Genomic DNA, 16,891 nt, shown 5'->3' with positions numbered 1-16,891 from the left:
AGTCAGAGCAGGGAACAAGGGCAGCACAGAAGGCATGGAAGAGTCTTGTCACACATGGGTCCTGCTGTAGAGATTGTATCTCACTGATCCGATCTGAAATCTACAGAAGTATGCATACACAAAAATCATTAAAGAAGTCTGACAGCCTGCGCTCAAAGTCAAAATCAGTGACCCAGAGGAAAACAGACCAAGTTGGCACAGGGTTGTAAACAGTCTGGAGCCAAATGTTTCCAGTAGAGAAGCACCAGCTAACTCTATCAGCATATTTGTGGACCCATCTAGGAGGCAGCATCTAGGGGCTGAAATTGCCACTGCCTCATTCTTTTTTTGGTACAGTAATAACTGTATCTAAAATAGGACCCGAAATGTTAACTCTGCCGTTCTTCCACAGATACTGCTAGACCTGCTGAGTTTTTCCAACAATTTCTGTTTTTGATTGATTTATTGTCACATGTATTAAAGTACAGTTAAAAGCTTTGTTTACAAGCAGTACACGCAGATCACAGCAAGTAAGAATGTACGGATCATAAAGATCTAGACAGAGAGCAAGATCAGCATTATTTGAGGCAACAGAGTCCATTCATCAGTCAAATCATGGCCTGGAAAAAGCGGTTCCTGAACCTGCTGGTGATTGTGTTCAGGCTTCTGCATCTTCTGCCTGATGGAAGAAGTTGAAGGTGGTCATTACTAGGTTGCAAAGATTCTTTGATGATGTTGGCCGCCTTTCTGCAGTAGCAAACTATGTAAATGGAGTCCACAGCTAGGAGTTTGGCTTCCATGATGGTCTGGGCTGTGCACACCACCCTCTATAGTTTCTTATGGTCCTGGGCAGAGCAGTTACCATACCAGGCTGTTATACATCCAGACAGTCTGCTTTCAGTGGTGCATCTGTAGAAGTTTGTGAGGGATCTTATGGACAAGTCAAATTTCCTGAGCCACCTGAGAAAGAAGAGGCCTTATTGTGCCTTCCTGACTGTCACATCCACATGGGAAGTCCAGGACAGCTTGTCGGTTATCGTCACTGCGAGGAACTCGACAGTCTCCACCTCTCAACCTCCGTTCTGTTGATGTACATGTGGGCATGTTGTCCTTTTTTTTTCTGAAGTCAATGATCAGTTCTTTAGTTTTGCTGATGTTGAGTGAGAGACTGTTCTCTTCGCACCACTTCACCAAGCCCTCTATCTCCCTTCTGTATTTTGACTCATCGTTGTTAGATATCTGTCCTACTGCAGTGGTTCATCAGTGAACTTGTAGATAGCGTTTGTAAGGAAGTTGGCAACACAGTCGTGGGTGTACAGGGAGTACAATAGGGGCCTGAGGATCCACCATTGGGCAGCTTTTGATTTCTACTATCTAGCTTTTTCAAAAACAAAACTTTGCTTATTTGCTGGTCTCATGAACACTACTTTCAGCTGTGAACTATGAAGCCTCCAGCTCATCACACTGAACTTCAACTGGGTTTGAAGCAAGTGACAGAAGCTGAACCAATTAAACATTTCATTGTTCGGAAGAAATTGCAAAGGAACATTCTGAGCACTTACAGGAACACAGTACTATTGGAGGTCATGAGTTTCAGATGAGATTAAATGGATGTCCCACTTTCCTACTTAGATGGATATAAAGGATCCCAGGATACTTTTCAAAGAAGAGCAGGGCAGCTGTTCCAATAACCTGACTGATATCTTTTCTTCAGTCAACATCACAAACAGATGATTTTGCTCATTAGCACATCCATACAGCATGGGGGTTATATAGATGTTAGCCTGTTCGACACAACTAAAGCAGAAGCAGAACCTGAAACATTCACCGTTTCGCTCGCCACAGATACTGCCAGACTTGATGCAAAGCTCTAGTATTTACAGATTTTATTTCCAATTTCCAGCACTATTTTGCTTTCTATTTGACGTCCTTCTCCTAGTATTCCAACAGGGCCCTTTGTTGTTTCCTGTTAACTGGTTAGCACAGATTGACTGCCATCTGTGACATATTGGTTCGGTCTACAACAGAGCCTTCCAAAGACGGAATGGCACAAAGTAACTCATTACAACCAATGGCAATCTCCTCCTGCAAGTCATCAACTTTCGACCGAAAATACCAGACACCAGGAGCACTATAAAAGCAGCATCTCTAAGAAATGTACGTGGTTGAATAGCTGACTTTTGTTTGCATTGCAGTATCACTTTATTTATAAATTTTGCTGGAATGTTTATTTTGTTAAAGTTTTTACTTTTCCATTGTGGCCAAGTAGATTATACAATGGCCAATGACAAAGGATAAGAAAGACACTGGACAGTTTAGCTTAGGATTTTTGGTATAACTGCTGGATAAGGTAGCCACAGTGATCCTGAGCTGAAAGGGCAGGTTCTGTTATGTTTTCCCTTTCTCTTCCTGCTGCTCATGTCTGTTCCCCAGTAGCTTGCTGTGTGGCGTTGTGACTGAGGCTGGAGGAGAGCACTGTCATTCCAGTCTCACCACTCCAGCTGTCATAACAAAACATAAAAACACATTTTGTAATTATCAAGATGACCAATATATCATCTATATTATCTACATCAGGTCTTAAGCAAAAATGATTTCTCTTAAAAACACGTTTATTGATTTATTATCAAAACAAAACTTCAATATGCAGGAATAGAGATGTAAAGATACTTAACGTACCAAGTATCTCCAAAGGAAAAAAATATCACATGCAATCTCTTGCACGCTCTCTCTGTGTCTCTAAAGAGGAAAAGAAAGCAGGCTTCTTTGCAGAGATTCGCTCTCTGAAAAACAAACTTTGGCCAGTGGGTTATTACAAGAAGGCAAGAGGACAAATTAAAGCACACTGTAGAACGTAGGGCTCTGATACTCTGATGTGGCTGGTCAAGTAAGTTAATAATCATACATGGTTGTCGCTAAAGTCTTACAGATACATGTGCTTGGGAAATACAATGCTGAGATGTTTTTCAAAAGAACAAATAGTTACTTCCTGGAATCAACACAAATTACATAAATTCCTCTAAACAATACTACATGTAAATATAAAGCATCTCTGCAACTAAGCTGAATGATAGAGGTTATTCATTGGCGGAGGTGTGCAGCGTGCAGTAGAACACAGAACATAGAACATAACAGTCACGATAACTGGTCTGCCACAATCAGGAGAGTCTGTCCAGAGTGATTCACATAGGAGAAACATAATTTCAACATGCTGATAATATGTTCTGTCATTTATTATGTGGCAGCATGGTATTCATTACATGCATAATATGGACCAGTTCATGGGCTATGCACCCAAATCATGAGCTATATTCTTGGTAGAGTCCCCATGTTACTCAATTTCTGCCTTGTGCTTATTTTTTCCTCCCGTGGCTCAAATGCACCTGACAGTGAACTGTTGCAGAATGAAAGCATCACTAATGTTTTCAGGATATTATTGCCCTGTATTATTTGATACGCATGGTCGCAAACCAGCTAGATATTGGAATTCCTTTTGTATAAGTGACACACAGCAGTAGCTGCAAAGTGATGGGTATGCAGTAATTGGCAGCCCGCACCACAGGAAAGTCTGCAATTTTAGCTAAATCTTACACTCACGTTGCCTACTTGTCTCTGCAGAAGAATCTCTAACTAGAAATCCTCAGCAACGGGGGGCAACAAGTTGTGAGATATTACAGAAGGTCTTGTTCCAGACAGGATAGAGCCAGATACATAAATATTCATTGCTGTAGCGACATTAACAGCCCTAGTATTTTGTTCATTGTCCTGCTCTTGTAATTACACATGGCAATATATTTCAATAACGACATCTCATGTATTGTACTTTATCCAAGTTCTAGTAAGGACATTGCTCCCTGAACACCTTGGGCAGATATGGCTTCCTGGTAAGAGCCCTTCTCCCACCCCTCCCTCCCTCGCCTTGATTGTGTGGCCTCAGTTCATCCTCCAAGTTATGCTATGTTCCCTACATGAGAAATGAAAACTTGCGCATCCATGTCTGGGAGCAACTGGCTTGGGCAGAAGCCTTGAAGTCAACAAAAACATCCATAGAATGAGCCACACCGTTCCATTTTTGACTTTCAGAATTAGAAATATCCATTAAAAAATCCAAACACTAGCAGAATTTTAGTAGCTGTTGTTTACCATTTTACATAGGAAGTGTGGGGTGGAGAAAGGAGGATTCCATCTTGCTTCAAAACTTGTCTTAAGTTTAAGAGAAGGCATTAACTGCAGCATCAAGCTTCAATACCATGAATGACATGTCATCTCAACACTGTATAGTCTTCAATATTATGTTCTGCCTGCTCTGTATACTTGTGGCAGACATTCACTTTGCATGTACTCACACACTCACCAATCTGGCAGCGAGCACAATTCATGTTCCCCAGTGTGTGCACAAATCATGTATGTCACTCTTGTTATCCCAGATATCAGGCACTAATGACCAACATTTCTCAGTCTTCATCCTTTTTGTGTTTAAACTTTGTATTTACAAGTCTATCTACATTAATAGTTAAACCCCAAGGTTAAAGTATTATCCAACTGATGTTACTGCAAGCAAAAAAAAACTACTGTAGTTAATTAAAAAGAAAGGTAATTGAGAATTGACATTTCAACACTTGACCATTTCAATGGCAGGCCATGCTCATCTAGGAAACAAAGTATGGTGGTGCACATCTGATGCAGTAACATTGAAGAAAATTGGACAATCTGCAGTGAACCTGACATTTAATAAATTTGCATCAATTTAAGCATCCACTATTTACCAAAATACAAATTGGTAAAAATCGCAAAGCATGGATAGTATCTTTTTCTTAACTAAGTGTGCAGGTGGGCCTAAAAGCTGTAAGTACACCTTCTCGGGAATAGGATGGTTTTCTTGTGCATTTTTTTTGTCAACTCACTGCACGGCTGAAACACCATTTTTTTTAGTGAACAGATGGACAGGAAGATCTGGGTCTTGTCGAGACCGCCTGAACTCCAAATTTAAAAAGCATCTGGAGAGTACAGCACTCTTTACAACCCAGGAGCATTGTTCAACCTCTGCTCATCACCTCCAGCCAGGCCTGGAGATGTCAGAAACCAGGCAAAAAAAAAAAAAATGACATACTTTCGTGAAGCCTCTCTAGAGATTCTCCTGAAGTCTCTTCAGCAAAGAAGTGAACTTTGCTTCCCTTGGGATGGCAATAGGAAACCATCCCAACTGATGAAGGCAGCCTGGACGGAGGTGGCTGTGGAGGTCAGCCCCCTCGGGAGGTTCAAGACAGGCTGACTCCTTTGCTGCAAGAAGAAGAATAAAGCAACTGTGCTCCATCCAGGGTATACAGCTGTCTACTCAATGCTTTGTGCCCTTACAAATCTGAGTTAGTACTGCTCTAGTCAGACTACAGCTAGAAAATTGAGAGTAGTTTTGGGCTTCATATCTAAGGAAGGATGTGCTGGCATTGGAGGGTGATCAGCAGAGGTTGATAAGAATGGGATGAAGAGCTGGTCATATGAAGAAAGGTTGAGGACTCTCGGTCTGCACTGAATGGAATTTAGAAGGATAAGGGTCGAACTCATTGAAATTTACAGGACATTAAGAGGCCTGGATAGAGTAGATTGGAGAAGATGCTTCCACTGATACGAGTAACTAAGATACAAGAGAACAGCCTCAGAGTGAAGTGATAACCTTTGAGAACTGAGATGAGGAGGAATTTCTTCAATCAGTGGGTGGTGAATCTATGGAACTCATTATCACAGAAGCCTGTGTTGGTCAAGTTGTTGAGTGTATTTAAGATAGAGACAGACAGGTTCCTGATTAGTGAGGGGATCAAAGGTTACTGGGAGAAGGCAGGAGAACATTGCTGAGAAATATATCAGCCATATTTGAATAGTAGAGTAGGCTTCATGAACTGAATGGCCTAATTGTGCTCCCATATCTTGTGGTCTACGGTCTCATTAGTAACTTTACTTACACTGTTTAGGGGCCTTGGGGAGTATCGCTGAATAAAGGGACCTAGGGATGCAGGTACATAGTTCCTTGAAAGTGGAGTTGCAGGCAGGCAGGATAGTGAAGGTGGTGTTTGGTACCCTTGCCTTCATTGATCAGTGTATTGAGCAGAGGAGTTGGCATGTCATGTTGTGGCTACACAGGACATTAGTTAGACCATTTTGGAATACTGTGTTCAATTCCTGTCTCCCTGCTACAGAAAGATGTTGTGAAACTTGAAAGGGTTCCAAAAAGATTTACAAGAATGTCATGAGGATGGAGGGTTTCATCAATAGGGAGAGTTTGAATAGGCTGAGGCCTTTTTTCCTAGATTAAAGGAAGCTGAGGGGTGACCTTATAGAAACTTATAAAATAATGAGGGGCATGAACAGGGTGAATAGCCAAGGTCTTTCTCCCCAGGCAGCAGAGTCGAAAACTAGAGTGCATAAGGTGAGAGAGGGAAGATTTAAAAGGGACCTAAGGGGCAACTTATTCATGCAGAGTGTGGAGATGTATGAAACAGGCTGCCAAGAGGAAGTGGTGAAGATAGGTACAACTACAATATTTAAAAGGCATCTGGATGGATACATGTATAAGAAAAGTTTAAGAGGGATGCGGGCCAGATGCTGGCAGATGGGATTAGGTCAGTTGAGGACATCTGGCCGGCATGGACAAGTTGGACCAAAGGGTCTGTTTCCGTGCTATATAACTCTATGCTAATTGTTCAGAAGAGTTACCAAAATTAACAATGAAAGGAAGCTAAATTTTCACAATTAGCATAACCACTAACCTCAAGTACTTTATCAACCCACACATTATAGTTCTCTACAACTAGTGAGACAAGTTTTTCCATGCACAAAGCCATTTTAACTCTCTAGGCAGCCCCTGCCTTTCTAAATGCATGTAAATCCTGTCCTCATGATCCCTTCCACTAAGTTGCTCACCATTGACATCAGGCTCATTGACTATTGATTGCATCACTAGAGAAACTCAATGTGCACCTAAAGATTAAAAACAAAATTCCACAGAAAGAGATTTCATACAAGCATTGATGGCAAAGCTTTCCGAATATATGTCACGTTTTGTTAGCTCTGTATAATTACAAGTTATAAATAGCAAAATTGCCATTCAAGTAAATCAATTTATTCCAACCACATAAGAATGTGTAAGCATTTTACTAAATTGTGATTTTAGGTGTGAAAAATATCTTTTTTACGGATTGAAATATGTAATTTAAAGTCTAGAGATACACAGCTCATGGAAGCTTAATCACGCAACAAATTTGAGCACCATCAATCGTTTGATATGAAGTTTCTTTCTGACAATTGTAGATTTATTTTTAAATACCACAAACTGACTGAGTGATCTCAGCCCAATTCTTAGTGATGTTAAACTTTTGCACAGAACAACTTTCAAGTCAGCAGTCTTGGTGCCAATTTATCATTCACATCCATTAGGGCAGGTTTTGCGGAATGTGAAAATTTCAAGGCTCTCTAGACTATTTCAATATTTTTCACTCACAGTTGCAAACGAAAGACAAAAGTATGCCATTATATACCCAGCAGACTTTGCATGTTGAGGTTGTCTTTATTGCTAGCCAATAATAAAGAACAGTGAGTAGACTGCCTCTTGGACAGTAACAAATTCTTTTCAATAAAAGAGTTTACAGCTATGATCCTGTGCTGCTTATAGAAAAACTTCAATGACCTGTGACAGATGAGAAGTGTCTACAGTGAAAGCGATAACACAAGTATTTAATGGTTATGTACCCTCTAATGTCACAAGTTACAAACAAAGCTGAACTCTGGGCTGCAGGCTACTGTTAACTATCTCCTTTCTCGTTTCCTTCTTCAAGACATAGCAGTAATTTTCCACCATTAGTAATGATGTCTACAACATGAATAAGGTGGAATGATCCTATTTATATCACTTATTATCAACAATGGAATTTAGAAGGATAAGGGTCGAACTCATTGAAACTTACAGGACATTAAGAGGCCTAGATAGAGTAGATTGGAGAAGATGCTTCCACTGGTACGAGTAACTAAGATACAAGAGAACAGCCTCAGAGTGAAGTGATGACCTCTGAGAACTGAGATGAGGAGGAATTGTTGAAGTCTGTCTGTGAACATGGCTTTTGAGGGTTGCATGAACTGATGATGGAATATGGTAAAACTCATCCACTGATAGTTATTTAGTGCATTATCGTAGTGGCGTGTCTCCAAGAACTCAAATGAAAATCATCAAATGAAATTTGACACATCACATATTAAAAAGGATATTGACAGAAATGACTCAGTTTTTGGCCAAAGAGAAAGACTGGAAGGGGCACATAAATGAAGAGAAGTAGTGAAGCTGAGACTTTTAGGAACTGAATCCCAGAATTTAGGATCAAAGCAACTTAAGGCACAGCTGCCAAACATGGAGCAAAGAAACTCTAGCAATGACTGTGCAGAAGTGAGAACAAATACCAGTGCTTGCTTTATTGGGACAAACAGGTGAGAAATACAGACTGTCATGCAGACAGCGTAAATCAGCGAAGTATGATGGCGTGGTTAAACATGCTAAATGCTGGAGCAACTCGAAAAAAAAACATGTTACAGTCATAGGCAATAAGAAAACCATTAGCAACTTTAGTCAGGGTAGGCTCAGAACTCTGACAAGGTGGAAATCAGACAGAAGATTTATGAACAGGGAAGACTGGAAGAGATGGAATTGAGCACAGAGTCCACAGCATATTCAAGGTCTTTCGACCTGAAACACAAGTTAGAATTTGGCTTGCAGTTAGCAAGGATCGAAAGATGGAGTGAAGGTTTTCGTTTTAATATAATTAGCCTTACCGTGTAACTATTTTACATGCCCATTCTACTCAACCACTAAGAAACTAATCTCAAATTTAAATGTCAGTGAATGACGAAACTGACTGGGGAAGACTATGATAGTCTCATGATTAAAGCAGACCACTTACTCCACTGAATTTTTAATCTTCCAACCAGATGCTTTTTCACCAGTTCACTAAGGCTAGGTTATACTTCAAGTGGAAACAGAAGTAGGTAATCTGAAAAATCTAAAATTTTCAAACATTCAAAATTCAATGTAGATTTGAACAATATTCCCCCAATGCTCTCTTTCTCATGTTACTCACATGCAGGCATATTGTCAGTCATTGATGCTACTGAAACTGATCATGGAGCTTAAAGGTTCTGCATCGATAACATCTTATTCATTGATCAAATTGAAATCATTAAGAAATCCCTTGAAATCTAATACAATAAAGCTATTGGTTCAAAACTATACTCCAATACAAGACAATCTGTTTGCTGTAGAATCAAAAAGATATTGTTCCTTATTCTGCTTTATGACATAATAAGGGTAATATTATGTTCAGGCATATTTTTAAGCTCAAATCCACCTAGCCTAGACGAGTTTGAAATTTTAAACTGTTTGTTGTTTCATATCTAGTTCCATATCAGGTGTAATTACTTTGTTTGGTTAACACCACTTTTTTTAAAATGCCAAAAGTTACTTTCACACCACTGGAGGAACATTTTTCTTAATGCTAATTTGTACCATTTATATGATAGCTTTATATTTATTATTTGTTCAGTGGACACAGAATTGTTTCAATGCAACATCTGTCACCGTAACATCATGAAGTCTGCTTAATGGGACAAGGCTACAGCTTACTGCAGAAGCTCAGCTGCAGTATCTTTAATCCAAACAAAACACATTGTAATTACAATTTTCCATAAAAATTGGAAGTTAATTAAGAAGAATGCTTCATAAATCCTGTTAGCCAAGTCACATCATCATATATGGTCCATATGTCTATTTGGCTTCACAGGATAAATTATACAGTAATGAATAAGATTTATACTGAAATAGTGCTGCTAAATAATTTGAATTTTATTTCAAATACATTTTGTATTGTTACCACCAGGATTACAATTTGAGCTGCTCTACAACTAAAGTTTTAAAGTATTACTAAATTGGTCATAGTGTTTTGGAACATCCTGAGGTTGGGTAAGGGTCAAGTACAAAATCTTACAGTAAATATTAAAACGAGATTCAAAATTAAATGAATCTTCAAAATTGACCTCTTTGAATATGAGATTTTCAAAACTCTTTTTCTCATTATTCTAATGACAACATTAATCCATGAATAGCATCTCCATTAAAATATAGGCAATGATTTTCTAATAAACTTTCAAACATGAATACTCAGTGAAGTCTCAAGGACAAGAAAATCTTTGCTGTCATTTATAATTTAGAGTATTTTCAGATGACAGTTAACAGAATGCAGAAAAAAATTCAAATTTAGGATATCAATCTGAATGTTATACGCAACAAATTTATGAGATATATGTTGCACTGCAACAATGAAATAGATAGTCAATTTAATGATTAATCTCAACAGGATGTTTCCTCAACTCTGAAAATGGGTTGCTCCAAGAAAAAAATTTGCAACACAAAGAAATATTGATATTTCAGTATCAAACGATACTAGATTTCAATCATGAACACGTCTTGCAGATTTTCACTCTACAATAGAACACCAGCACTGTGTATCATCCACTCTGCCAGTTTATTACCACACTTAATGATCTTTGATTAGGAGTATCAACAGGTTATTTGTCCATGGGCAACATCAGATCTAGTCTCCTTTGACATTACCAGTGCTGCCAGACCAGTTGTACAGTTTTGGCTTTGATAGTTTGAACAGATCAGTTACATGCCATATGTACAAGCCAGCCTCACTATTTGGCAATACACTAGATAGGCATTATCTCTTGTTATGATGGAACATACAAATCACCCAGATGCGGATGACATAAAAATAACTACAAGATAAAAGTATGCATGAATGGAGACCAAATAAACAAACTATCACTTCACCTTCCACCTTTACTGAGATGCTGGGCAGCTCAAAAACGAGGACAGTAAGGGAATCAGAGGAATTACTGAAAAGCAGTGTACTTCTTTTTAAGAGACAGCATCTGCATTTTATATGTCTGTGTACATAACTGTATTTGTATTAGGTTTATAGGTGCATCATATCAATAAGTTCTAACCTATTACAGCTTTCAAAAGGAATTTCTTCCTGTCATTCCCAAATGCATATCACTTACTCAGAACAGTGCTCTTTTCCATCCCAGTTTACAGCAATCTTTGCTGCATACAACCTCACCCATAGCATCCACCTCCCATCACCAACTCCACCACACCTATAAATCACATACATACATTCATACACACTACATATTGTTCCGCTGGCTGTAGCGCATCCAGAAAAAGTGGGTCATACACAACCACAACAGATTACTTACTTAGATTAGACCAAAATACAAGATTAATCAGCAATCGCAACATCGTTATTTTGGTTGACCATAATAAAATAATTACACCTGTAGGCTACTTCAGCAATAAAAATCTGACCCCGAATAGTGGATTGCCTGTAAATAAAAGCAGAAAGTGCTGGAAATACTCAGCATGTCAGGCAGCATGTTAAAGTTATATAACTTTCCAGTTTTGAAGAATATCTGAAATGTTAACCCTGCTCCCACGCCCGATACTGCCAGGCCTGCACATGTTTTCAGCATTTTCTATTTTTATTTCAGATTTCCAGCATTCTTAGATTTATGTTGAGAGTTACATCGCAATTTTAGTTAGCTAGTGATTAATGCATGTTCGTTAACAATAAAGGCAAGTATTTAGGAAATTCAGCTATACAACTGTTAATGGCAAGTTTGTGTTAACCTAATCTATAATGTTGCCTTTTTTGCCCTATTTACTGGCTTTCTAAATAATTGCCAGGCTCTTTTTAAGTTATTTGTGGAACGTTGACAAAAATACAATGACATTTGGCTCAGATGTTAAACTGTTTTCCTTTTTTTCATAAACCATCATTCTACGAAAGTGAGGAATGCTTCCAGAGTTCTGAAACAAATTGGCTTGGACTTGGAAAGCTTTCAGTTCAATAAATTCCAGAAAGCTAGAGAAATGAACCCACTTCGTCTGTAATTTTACCCTCATAACAAATTCAGTCAACAAAAACTAACATTATATTTCTACGTGATTGTATTAAGATGACAGCAATGTAAGAACCTTTAGAGGCATCTTAAACTCCAAATCCTGACATAAACAGAAACACAAGGTGCTTTACCGATAGTCACAGGGCGAATTGTGGTCGCATCTCATTCGAAATTTGAGTCAGTGACAGACGCAAATTAAATGTGGCAATTTTCGACATTTTTCTGTGGGAATTTCAACTTCCTCATCATCAATCGCACTGCAGTTGTCACATAATACAAACTGACACTGGCAATAAAGAACACTTGCACGACCGAATCGGTTATCATATAACTCTGAGTAAACCAGCTCCGGAATTCAACCGAGTTATGTGGACTTTGTTTTCGTGAGTGCCAAACACATTAATGTCAAATTCCACTTCCTGCGCCCCATTCAGAGCTCCCAAAAACCGAGTCGACAGATTAAAAAGTCAGGACCGAAACGCCGGAAATGAACAAGTGTTTCGTTTAAATCGATACCGGAGTATCTAAATTGACATTTCCATTGCAAGAGAAATACTTTGTTTCTCTCTCCCACACACGCAAGTTCACTTTCTTTTCCACTTTCCAAAGGCAACATTGTTGCAATTTATACTTCACTGCAACTTCTCACATTCACGCCGCGTGAATATTGTCAGGAACATATAAATGTTATCAAGGAATCTTTCAGAGCATTCAGGCTGCAATAAAATCTACCGTGGGTGGTCGTTTGCACCTTTTCATTCGAAATGGAAATTGCTCAACTGACACAGTCGAAATAGATACTTTAATTCTAGGTTCGAAAATGTGTACGGAAATTACATGGACAACACAGACGGGCAATTTGAAAAACACAATTATATCTGCAGCAGCAAAATAACTCGCAGCACAGGGGTGCTTGGAAATGTAAACTAATTGATCTGCAAAAGTGAGTTTACTATTCAGGATTAATCTGATTCAATAGACAGATATGCAGCGAGGCGGCCGTTCCAATTAACTCAATGAATGTTCCACCGGCTTTTCTGGGCTATCAGAGCCTTAAACCTATTCCTACGCTTCAGCTATACATTTACATGTACTGCCTGCACCAACTACTTCACGTCACGTCTCTTCACACATCAAAGCAGTACCGAAAACCAAAGTGCCTTATCCATATCAAGAAAAAGGATCAGTTTCAATTTGCAAAGAATAAAAATTAATTTCGGTGACTGCGTGTTCCCCCTCCCCCGCAAAGGGCACAATTTACACAACCAGATGTTGCAATTGTAACAATGCTAAGCAAAAAAAAGTTTATCACATATTTAACAGGAAAGAATAATGTATTAAATTTACCAGTGATTCACTCCCATTCTTGCACAGAGGACCTCTAAAAACTCCTTTAATGCTTCTAAAATGCCCATTGCTGAGATGCGTTGAGCTGATCACAAGGTAATAGCACGCCATAAGGTTATGTGTCTCCCAAACGTACAGAGGGTTAACATAAGCAGGGGGAATTCAGCAGCCGTACAGCGAAGTGAATGCAGGAACCCGATCAGGCAAAACCTAGACACTGTTTTACTTCGGCGTCGCCAGGCAGAGACATAACACCAACAGGCGATCCATCGGCCCCGATGATTAAATGACGAGCCTGCAAATCCATGCACTTCCCAAAATGCAGACCACGTGAAAATGCTAATCTTCAGTCTCGGACAAGACAGGAAAATCCACACCATCTGACAGATGCAGCAGTTCACCACTGGTTTACATAGGAAACCGACAAAAGAGCTTGCTGTGAGCAGTCTGTGATAACCAAGTCCCTGTTACACACCACCACCAGTTTTCCATGGCTTCAGTCAAACTGCAGTCTGCCTTCAAAAGCCAGGTACAGGAACAAATGGACTGCAAACCCAGAAACTGTCACACACAAGGCACTAACAGGAACAGACTGGAAGCAGAGTTCTACAGATGACAGCTCCCAATCAACAGCACTCAGCCTGAAGTGACTGCAACCATTTCGAACTCTTCCAGCTTTTGTTTATTCCCAAGACTTTTAGTTTTCTCCCTTTCGTCTGTTCCTCGTTTCCATTTCCTCTGCCTGAATTTGCTTGCTTATTTTCTGCCCACTTTCCCTTTGACACCTTTCTTATTCCTTTCTGGCTCGATATCAAGCTGCAGTAATAGCAGTAGCAGCAACCCCCAGCTGACTGCGAGAATGATCAATCCAATTCCAAATAGGGTATAAAGAGGAGGAAACAGAGAACAATCACTTTATCGTCTTACTGCCATTCTCCTCAGTAACATGCATTTAACTGAATTGTTTCATTTGCTGTAAACAGTGCCACTAGGGAGCAGGCTGGACCAAAGCAGCTTCAGATTGTTGAGATGAATCCGGGGAAAAGAGAAATCTCAGTTATTTTATTCGGAATTGTAATTAATGAAACACCAACCAAACTGCAGTTTAGTATAAGATGAGCTAAACAAGCTGTTGTTGTTTACACTGCCAAAATGTCATGTTAATTATGAAGTGTGTAACGTTTAACCACTGAAGAACTGTAAATATAGGGAACCCTTTGATTGAATGAAGGAACTCAACAATGTACAAGTCACCTCTGTCAAACTCCTTTCAAGTTTATAACATTAATTATTTTCCATCCTGTCAAATCCCTGTATGTGTATCAAACTCTTATAGTAGTTCTTACATGCACAGTTATGATGCATTGATTAATAACAATATTAACATTCTAGATATGGAAATGATATAGATCATAGACTTACAATCGTCATCTCTATGCAGTGGCACTGAAAGGAACATTCTGTTCAGTATATAAATCTACTGTCATTTCTCAAATGTCCCATATTGATGTGATGCACAGGATCTATTCACACTTTGGTATTTTGTTTGAGTAAAGCTTCCTGTTAAGTAGTTGATATGGATTTCTGGCTTACATTTGATAGCATGATTATTGAGCTGCCCAGAAAATGCAAAAGTATTGACTAAAATAAAATGCACAATGCTGTTTCATATTTTTAATTCTTACAATTTGCAAAGGAAATGGTTAAACAATAAATCTCAGTAACAAGTTATTTGCATCATCTGCATGCTAGGAGTATCAGTCCTCAAAGAAAATTCAGCATTAATGGCAAAACAAAACAAATTCAAACAGATCACCAAACACTGGAGTCACGACCTAAGTAACAGTCTTCATAATCATCACACACAAATTTGCTGATCATTATTCTATTACATGTTCACCCACAAGAGGGAACATTTGCACTAGACTGGCAGCTTCTCAGAGAGACTTCAGTTCTGAAGAATAGTCTTTGCACTCAAAATATTAACTCTGTTTCTCTTCTACAGCTGCTGCCAGATCTGAGTGTCTCCAGCATTTTCTATTTTTTTTAATTTCAGATATCCAGCATTTGCAATATTTTGCCTTTAGTTCTTGAGAGGTAAACAATGTGAAAATCAAATGCAGAACTAATGGTTGCCTTCCATCTCTTAAGACTATACTTGCATCTTGATGGTCAACTCTGTGCTAAACATTGTCTGGTGTGGTTCAGGCACTCCTTGTGGCATGGCAGTCTTGAATCATTGTCTTTGTGATGCTCATGGTCAAATCAAACTGTTTAAAGGCATGGCAGAGTCTGTCGATTTGCTGTTGAACACGTTCCTTGGTATGCAATGCCAGTGTGGCCTTTGTCAGTGAGGAACTGACACTTTTACCTTGAATCTCAGGTGAGCAAGGCTGAAGAGTTTTCCATCTGTTCTGATATGAATGGAGACATCCACTGTTGATGACCCAAAAGCATATGGCAGGGGCAAAATGAATATACATCACAAAGAGTGTTGGTGCAAGACCCAACACTATTTGACTCCTCTGCAGTTCTGCAAGAATTCTAATGTTGCCCCTACATTGATGACCTCACCCATCATGTTGCCATCGAAAGAGATCACACTGAGCTTCTTGAGTGCGTGACCAATTTTCACCTGCAGCTTAACAAAGCCATCAACAAACACATAGAACTCGACAACATATATACTCTACTACAAAGGAAAACTGGAAGTGACGTAATCCAGCTAAGCGGACTCCAGAATTTAAAAACCAGGCGGGAAAACACATCGGCGCTTCATCAGAGGCTGCACTGTTGATGTTACCCAGCAGTGTAATGAAATGTCTGCGGAACAACATACCAGCTCAGCGAGGTAACCAAACACAACAGGCCACCTCTGCTCACATGACTGAATGTATTGGTGGTTCTCTCTGTTCGTGGCCTTTTTCTTACAGCTGCTTTGTGTCAATTATCCAGTTCTGAAACCACACTGGAGTTCAGGGTAGACATGTCCAGTCAGGATCCTCAGTCTGACAAGAGCGATAAGGACAATTATTTTCCCCACTATGCTCAGGATACAGATGACTCCATAGCTGTGGTCATCTTTCTTCTTGTACAGGGTCACAATCTTTGCAGCATGAATATCTCAGGGCACATATCCGCACCCTCCAGGAGAGACACAGAAGGTTATATAGTTGCTGCCGTATTACTGGTTTCCACAGCTTGATGTAATAACACCAGCTCTTGAAGCTTTTCTCACAGCAAGTTAGCGAACAGTTTTGTTTGGTTCCTCCACTGGGGGTTCAATGTATAATTTTTCTATAATGGACAGCCTAGAGCTTCCTCAGTCACAGTGTTCTCCTAAAATACAATTCAAAGTAGTGTCCTTTATATTTCTAAACAGTTTATTGCAGCTGGTGATGACTTTCCCTTCCTTTATTTTGGAAGCAGTCTTTTTTATTTACTGATGGACCATGTTTTTGTTCCCTCATTTGTGCCCCTTGCAATAGCTGTATTGAAGGATTTTTGGGCAGACTGGCATAGTTGTAATCAGTCCACTCTGGTGCACCACCTAACAATCTGT

The 16,891-nt window shown here is 39.4% G+C and overlaps 1 protein-coding gene across 2 annotated transcripts in view; it reads right to left on the bottom strand.

Moving 5' to 3' along the window:
* Positions 1-14,252, bottom strand: part of LOC125446424 (G patch domain-containing protein 8) — a 563,528-nt gene extending 549,276 nt beyond the window's left edge. Inside the window, exon 1 of one of the 2 annotated variants that reach the window (XM_048519990.2) lies at positions 13,330-14,252. In XM_048519990.2, coding sequence (XP_048375947.1) covers positions 13,330-13,440 — 111 coding nt within the window. In that variant the 5' untranslated portion in view covers positions 13,441-14,252. The remainder of the gene's footprint in view (positions 1-13,329) is intronic. The other variant, XM_048520008.2, reaches the window with a different exon arrangement.
* Between the last annotated feature and the right edge of the window lie 2,639 nt (positions 14,253-16,891).

This window comes from Stegostoma tigrinum, chromosome 2 (assembly GCF_030684315.1).
Source record: "Stegostoma tigrinum isolate sSteTig4 chromosome 2, sSteTig4.hap1, whole genome shotgun sequence".
Lineage (NCBI taxonomy): Eukaryota > Metazoa > Chordata > Chondrichthyes > Orectolobiformes > Stegostomatidae > Stegostoma > Stegostoma tigrinum.
The sequence above is the reverse complement of the archived record's forward strand: the minus strand, read 5'-3'. Positions and strand labels throughout refer to the sequence as shown.